This window comes from Eurytemora carolleeae, unplaced genomic scaffold (assembly GCF_000591075.1).
Source record: "Eurytemora carolleeae unplaced genomic scaffold, Eaff_2.0 scaffold578, whole genome shotgun sequence".
Classification (NCBI taxonomy): Eukaryota; Metazoa; Arthropoda; class Copepoda; order Calanoida; family Temoridae; genus Eurytemora; species Eurytemora carolleeae.
In genome coordinates, this window is record NW_019396575.1 from 3,495 (window position 1) to 11,352 (window position 7,858).

At 34.1% G+C, this 7,858-nt stretch overlaps 1 protein-coding gene across 1 annotated transcript in view; it reads right to left on the reverse strand.

Moving 5' to 3' along the window:
* The window catches only part of LOC111705761 (kelch-like protein 3), a gene marked incomplete at its 3' end in the record, with an annotated part of 5,054 nt that extends 3,488 nt beyond the window's left edge, over positions 1-1,566 (reverse strand). The window contains exon 1 of the mRNA XM_023478411.1: positions 1,474-1,566. Coding sequence (XP_023334179.1) covers positions 1,474-1,497 — 24 coding nt within the window. The remainder of the gene's footprint in view (positions 1-1,473) is intronic.
* Positions 1,567-7,858: the final 6,292 nt, after the last annotated feature.

Here is a 7,858-nt window from a genome sequence, read left to right on the forward strand (position 1 = left end):
TGTTCTTTTAGAGAAAAAATTCAAAATTCAGGAAGTTACAAACATCTTTAAACAAGTTCATTTAAAATATGAATAAATTTCACACTTCTCTGCCGCTTTAGTGATTGTAAATTGGCGGTACAGTCCAAAGTAGGACTGCAAAGGTTGGCCCAGCTTGGATATTCAAATGTACACCAGTGGGGCGTGATTTATGATACATTATAAAAAACCATGTGGTTTTTGAAAAAAATGTTTAACTTTGATTTGAAAGATTTAATTCTTTAGCTGAAAAAGTTATTTATTTTTTAACGTTACCAACAAAACTTGAACATCTCTAAACATGTAAAACATATTTAAAGGAAGTGACCGGCTATGTAAGGTAGTTGAACTGAGTATGCAGTGTTGTGGAAAACTTCTTTCGGATTCATTTGAGACATATTAAACTTTTTAAAGAATTGTAAATCCTGAGTTTGAGCGCAAATTCGACGTTAAAAAACTCCTACTTTCAGAATTAGTTTTTTTAAAATTATTAAAAAAAGACAACGAAAAATAAAGTAAATATTATACAGTGTAATCTAATTAGATGGTTAGGAACATATTTCTCAAAAGAAATTTGCCAATAAATTAATGCTAAATTTAATTATTTTGTTTTCATCACTATATTGAATTTCTTATTTTCTTTTGATTTATTCGCATATTTCTTCAAATTCTACAAAAGTCGTCTTTTCAATAATAATTCTAGAAAATCTGCAGAAAATCTTTGTGAATAATGAGAAAATAGAAACTAATACTTGAACAAGATTATTTATTATCGATGATAAGATTAATTTTTATTTTCTCAACATGTTACTATACATGGCGTCTGCAGTTTATTGTAGAACTTTTTTACATTTTATGTCGTCGTTATTTAATAATTTAAAAAAACTAATTCTGAAAACGTTTCTACCCCCAAAGTAGGAGTTTTTAACCTCTAATTTGCGCTCAAACTCAGGATTTACAGATCTTTAATAAGTTTAGTACGTCCCAAATGAATCCGAAAGAGGTTTTCACAACACTGTTCAACTACCTTACATAGCCGGTCACTCCCTTTAAAACATATTTTAATCTTTCATTCAAAATCCATCAAAAAAAGCGAAACTTTATGTACTTAATTATTTAAAGTACAGCGCCCTTTAAAATAGGATAAAATAGAAAATACGAAAAAAATGCATTTAATGAGTGAATATGGGTTCAAAATTCAGACAGTCTGGACTTCAAGTCGGAACTGTGATGAATATGTATGAAAATAGAGAACATGGAACCCCCACAACGCCTTTATTCTAAATAATTTCTCAAAACGTTTATACATATTTACAATTTCTTTATTTGTCTAAGGAGGGAGGGGGGGGGGTGGAGAGAGGTGCCCCCACATGTGTTCAATGCTCAGCCCTGGAAAACAAATTGATTTAAGAAGGTGGTTTGTTTACTAATAAAAAATAAATAATAAATGAATACCGTGATTAGGAATAGTTTGTCCATTGTATTGTCTGCAGAGCTACTAGACGTCAACTGAACATTTCAAGATAAAACTGAAGTTTTTATGTTGGAGAGAGGACTACGGTTCGAGTGCAGGGGACCCGGTCTTAAGGCCTTGATACGGTGAGTTGATATTCAGAGGCGTACTTAGGGGGGGCTATGGGGGCTAAGCCCCCCCTCTGAACAATCGAAATTTTTTGATTTCAGGGGGTTTTCAGGCCCCCCCCCCGGGGAAAAAAATAAAGCCCCTCCCAGGATAAATTCCTGAATAAATTCCTTTATACTTATCTATATATATTATACATATAAAAATTAACTACAATATATAAAGTAATACATGTATCTAAATATATAATTTGCTTGTCTGTCTGTCAATCTTTGTTTGTTTGTATCCAATAAACGTCAAAACGGCAGAACCGATCAGGCCCAAATTTTTTTGTGGGATCTCAAATGACCCCAGGGAAGGTTTATGGTCTATGAATAATCAAAGTTTCAAAAATAAGCCTCCTGCAACAAAATTCGATTTTCATTAAATTTTGAAAATTCACGAAATTTTATTTTCTAAAATCCGCAAACTTTTATTCTTATTGTTTTACATTGTATACAAATTGTTACAATATGTATACAAAGAGAAAATTTTAGACTGAAACAACAAATTTTTTTATCTAACCCACATGGGCAAAAAAATAAAACATTTTTGTGAATCTGAAATTACGGAATTTTTTTCTTCTTTAAAATCATCAGTTTAATTAAGATTTAAGATTAGTTTTACTTTAGAATCGTTTTTTACGTCTGAATTTTAAAGATTCATTTTTAAGATTCATTTTTAAGATAGGTTTGAGAAATTAAGTAGTTAAATAGGCCAAAAGTGCTGTAAACTGTAAACTGTAAACTGTAAACTGTAAACTGTAAACTGTAAACTGTAAACTGTAAACTGTAAACTGTAAACTGTAAACTGTAAACTGAAAACTGAAAACTGAAAACTGAAAACTGAAAACTGAAAACTGAAAACTGAAAACTGTCAACTGAAAACTGTCAACTGTCAACTGTCAACTGTCAACTGTCAACTGTCAACTGTCAACTGTCAACTGTCAACTGTCAACTGTCAACTGTCAACTGTCAACTAACTGTCAACTGTCAACTGTCAACTGTCAACTGTAAACTGTAAACTGTAAACTGTAAACTGTAAACTTCAACCAAAAACTATTCCATAACATGCAAGAATCGTCAATTTACAGTTCACTAACTTGATAAGTATATTTTTTTAAAAATAATTTGGTACAAACAAACAAACACAATGCAACTGTAAGCATATAGATTAGGCTTCAGTGGCGCAACTAGGGGCAGGCGAACAAGATTGTACCCCCCTCCCTCCCCTCGGCTCTACTGATCATGCTGTGGACCATCTTTCATAAGCTTTTGTCAAGCAAGAAAGCAATTAACAAAAATTTATTTTGTCATTTTGTGCTTCATTCAGAGGACTACAGAACTACCACGAAGTCTTTATGGATTATGGACAGACAAAAAAGGATGACAAAATGTTTTAAAAAAACTTCTTATTTTAGGACTGCATAGGATTACACAGGCCTAGATCATGTTTTTAATACAGGAGGGAAATTGTATAGATATGACTCAGAGTCAAATCGTTCCTAAGCAGCTTTACGTGATACTTCTGTTAGAAGTTTAAAAAAAGTACTAGATGAAGGGGTTTCTCGGTCAACTGTAGTAGACAATGAGACCCATAAAACTGTGGAATAGGAGGACGTCTTCTAAACAATCTTTTGTGATTTTGATGTTGTCATAAAAAATAGTTCCACCTAAAGCTTGAAAATCGACCTATATAAGTAAACTGGGGTTGTGTGCTCTGCACAATTGCTGTATTACATGTTCATGGGACTATTTAAACCTTTTCTAGAACGCTAACTTTTAGATGGTAGAGTTCATGTCCAGGAATTGGTCTGTTTGGTAATTGTATCCAATAAACGTCAAAACGGCTGAACCGATTAGGCCCAAATTTTGCATGGGACCTCACGTGGCCCCAGAGAAGGTTTATGAATGATCAAAATTTGAAATATTTGTCTCCATCAAAATTCGATTTTCATTCAGTTTTTGAAAATTTTGAAAATCCACAAAATTTTTGTTAAAATCCACGAAATTTTTTATAATCTTTGATTTAAGCATTACATTTCTTTTTATCAGATTATGATAATCAAAAATTTGACATTGAAGCTAATCTGAATCTAAAAACATTTCCAAAAAGGGTATTGCTTAAATCAAAGATTAAAAGAAAATAAACTAAGTTCAATTCATAATGAATTTCAAAATAGCCTTCTTTCTGATAGAGTATCATCTCGTCTAATTCCAGAAAATGTGGCGCTTGATTTTAACAGTTAGAGCCGCAACATAAATTGCCTCGTAAGCAACCAGGACTAGGGATTAATCAAGTCTGTTAAGTCCTTAATATTGAGTGCAATTTTCATAAATTTCCGGAAAGTTTAGCTACTGAACCAGACATAAAAAATTATTAATCTTATTTTATTGACAACTCCAACACTTCCAACAGTTCCGCACTTCCACACTTGAACACTTCAACAAAAATGGTCGCATTGATATATGTTTCGCTACAACCGGAATACAGGATTTGTACATGAATATTTAAAAATATGTCTGCACTGCATAAACTGGTTTTAGGGCTAGGCCCGGATTAGACGAGATGATACTCTATTTTCTTCTACATCAGAAATGTTTCATTGTAAAACATAGATATTATAAACCAGTTTTTGAGTCAATTTAAGTAACAAATCATCACAATCAATAAAGAACTCTAATCTTTAGAAAAATGTTTGTGCCACTATGTCAAAAAAATTTTATTTTTTTCTGATTGCATGTAAAAACCAAGAGTTATAAAGAAGCTGTGCTGCACATCAGAGGCTTGTACTGCACGGTGGAGGATCATAATGCATAGCAAATCTGGGAGGCTCGTGTCTGCAAAGCAGAGGCTCATGGCGGCCAGGGGTTCTCTCCCTCACTGGTGGTGGCATAAGATAGGTTAAGGTCGATGGGTGGAAGTAGGACCAGGGCCGGGGATAAAAACTTGAAGATTTGACCCAGTTTCCGGGCCTATTAGGATAAGCGAATTCAAGGATATTCAGATGAATATTTCATCTATTGTACCATTTATTATACCATAAACTGCCCCTTCTGTTTCATATTTCTTGAAAAATGTTCTGCAAGGTTAGCGTTTAAAATTCTTATTCGTTGAAAAAAAAAAAGTTTCACAATTTAACAATTTTGACTGCCAATTCTATATTAGTTGACATAATATTTTCTACTAGTTTTTCCATCGGATTTGGGTCCATGTTCCATGTCAATAGTTGAACCATGAAAGTGGCAAAATATTGTCTCACATTGACTTAGTAACTTGAAGTCACGAGAAGACCCTGAGATCTTAATAGAATCCATTTTTTTTCGTCCCTTGACTGAAGATTCGGGTATTTAGTTTTAAATAGAAATGCAATTTATCCTGCAATGTAGTGAAGTGCCTCTACACTTTATTTATCATGTTCATCATCATCAGACTCTTCATCCTGATCCTCATTGTAGATAACATTGTTGAATTCTTCAATATCATTATATATGAAGATTATATGAGTAATCTGATTTGTTAATTCTTTAAAAAGACAGTTCTTTCCATCTACATCATTATCCTGAAGACCCTGCATCCTGTCTTCCTGAAGATCCTGCATCCTGTCAAACTCAAGTTCCCGTATCCTGTCTTCCTGAAGGTCCTGCATCCTGTCTTTCTGAACATCCTGCATCCTGTCTTCCTGAACATCCTGCGTCCTGTTAACTTGAACATGCTGCATCTTGTCTTCCTGAAGATCCTGCATCCCGTCTTCCTGAATATCCTTCATCCTGTTAACCTGTACATCCTGCATACTGTCAACCTGAATATCCTGCATCCTGCCTTCCTGGAGATCCTGCATCCTGTCTTTCTGAAGATCCTGCATCCTGTCTTCCTAAACATCCTGCATCCTGTCAACCTGAACATCCTGCATCCTGCCTTTCTGAAGATCCTGCACCCAGTCTTTCTGAAGATCCTGCATCCAGTCTTCCTGAACATCCTGCATCCCGTCTTCATGAACATCCTGCATCCTGTCAACTTGAACATCCTGCATTATTCTGCATCTTGTCAACCTGAAGATCCTGCATCCTGCCTTCCTGAAGATCCTGCATCCTGTCTTTCTGAAGATCCTGCATCCCGTCTTCCTGAACATCCTGCATCCTGTCAAACTGAAGATTCTGCATCTTGTCAAACTGAACATTCTGCATCCTTGCTTTCTGAAGATCCTGCATCCTAGCTTCCTGAGCATTCTGCATCCTGTTCACATGATCATCCTCCATTTCAGTCGCTGGATTTTGAACTAAATATTCAGCATCTTTCCCTAACAACAGATTCTAACTCTATCCATAGCTTCTACAGGACCTGGGTGGTTGTTGTTCCCCCCAATTCCTCGCAACCTGGAGAAATATTTCTCTCGACAGCATTGGTTTAATTTTGCAGGGAGTAAAAAGTTAACACCTTCATTTTTTTCAGTTCTTTGAACAATGACATTGTTGACTGTATTGAAATGAGAATTCCCTTTTGAAAAGGTTTTTTTTTGTTTTCTTTAACATATCATCACAAAATCTCATATCTTCCACCATTTTCTTCATTTTTGCATCTTTTTGCAGTTTCCAAAGACTGCTTTAATCTAGAATCATACTCATATTTGTTTTTGATATCTATTTCACCAAAGCACAATTTGCAATTTCTTTCACGTGAGTTGCATCCAATGAGCTTCTTCTCAATGAAAGAAAGAAAATTGTTATTCAGACCAGTAGGGCTGGGCGTCATTCTTGAAGAACGATCGTTCTTTCACTAGAACAAACGGAACTATCAAGAACGATCCCATCATTTCGAAAAAAACCGAACACAAAGAATGCGTTTAAAAATATTGAAACGGAACGGAGAAGAACGGAACGGAACAGATATAAGCTAAAAAGAACGTTTAGAATCAGGAACGCATTCAATTATCAAGAACTAGTTCTAAGTCAGGAACAAATCTTAAATCAGGAATGTATGCTAAATCATCTAGAAATAATTAAAACATTTTTTTAGAGAGATAGCAATTCCAGATCATTCATGTTATTATTTTGGGAATCCACCATAAAGTATAAATTTAATACCAACAATTCAGCATTGGGAAAGTTAAATTTTGTAGCTTGGATCCTGAAGATATCACACTTGATTTTACTCACATATTTTGTGAGTCCTTTCTTCCACATTGTAGCAAGACCCCCTTTACCCCGTCCAGGCTTAACCACTGTATCCTCTTTGAATGCAGGCACGATATACATATCATGAGTTTTACCAAAATATTTCTTTAGTTTGTTAGTATTGATGTGTTTCCGATGCCCTGAATCCAAAAGGAAGTGTTCTTGAATGCATAAAATGTCTGAGAACAAAGATAGCAAACTTATAAAGTTCTGTTTATCAATTCCCATACCCCCACTATTATAGCTAGTTAAGCACAAAGTACTAGCTGTATCCATCATTGTACTGCTGTTGCACCACCAGTAGCATTATTCTTCTCTACACTCTTGGTTCCATTTTTATCAGAATCTGATACACTTGTGGTACCATTTCTATCAGAATACCGCTTCCTATAATGGATAAATTCACGATAATGAAAACTAAAAGGACCGTTCACGTATATGGGTAATTTCAGGGTACACTAAACAGCCTATTTTCTGTTGATTGGTATTAGTCTTACTTTTCAAAGACAACATGTGGCTGGAGAAAAAGCAGATTTTTCGTTCAGAATTCGAGCGAAAAGGTATCTACAAATTGTACACCCCCCTTTTTAAAGATAAATAAAAAAATTGATCAATAAAATGTGGTGAATACCACCTGCAAGCTTTTTAGAGCTAATAAAACGGGTTTGTAATTTGAACTGTTAAGTGTAGATGCAACCGTTCTCTTCTCATTTACATAGTTAATAACATTTTAGTTTACATAACAAATTCACTTTATAATTCAGAAAATTAAAAATAAATATGTATTTTTAATACTTAAATAGTGTAAAGAAATTAACAATTAGAAATGATAAAATTCTCAGCTAAAAAATCGAGTTTTTGCCACAATTTCTGATGTTTTAATCCTTATATCTTTGCAACCTAATGTCTAAGTCCTTACATTTCATACTATGAATTCTGCTAGATAAAATAATATTAGTTTATTAAGTCACAACATTAGGTTGCAAAGATACAGATTAATTAAAATTCAGAGTTTGTGGCGAAGACTTAATTTCACTGATATTGA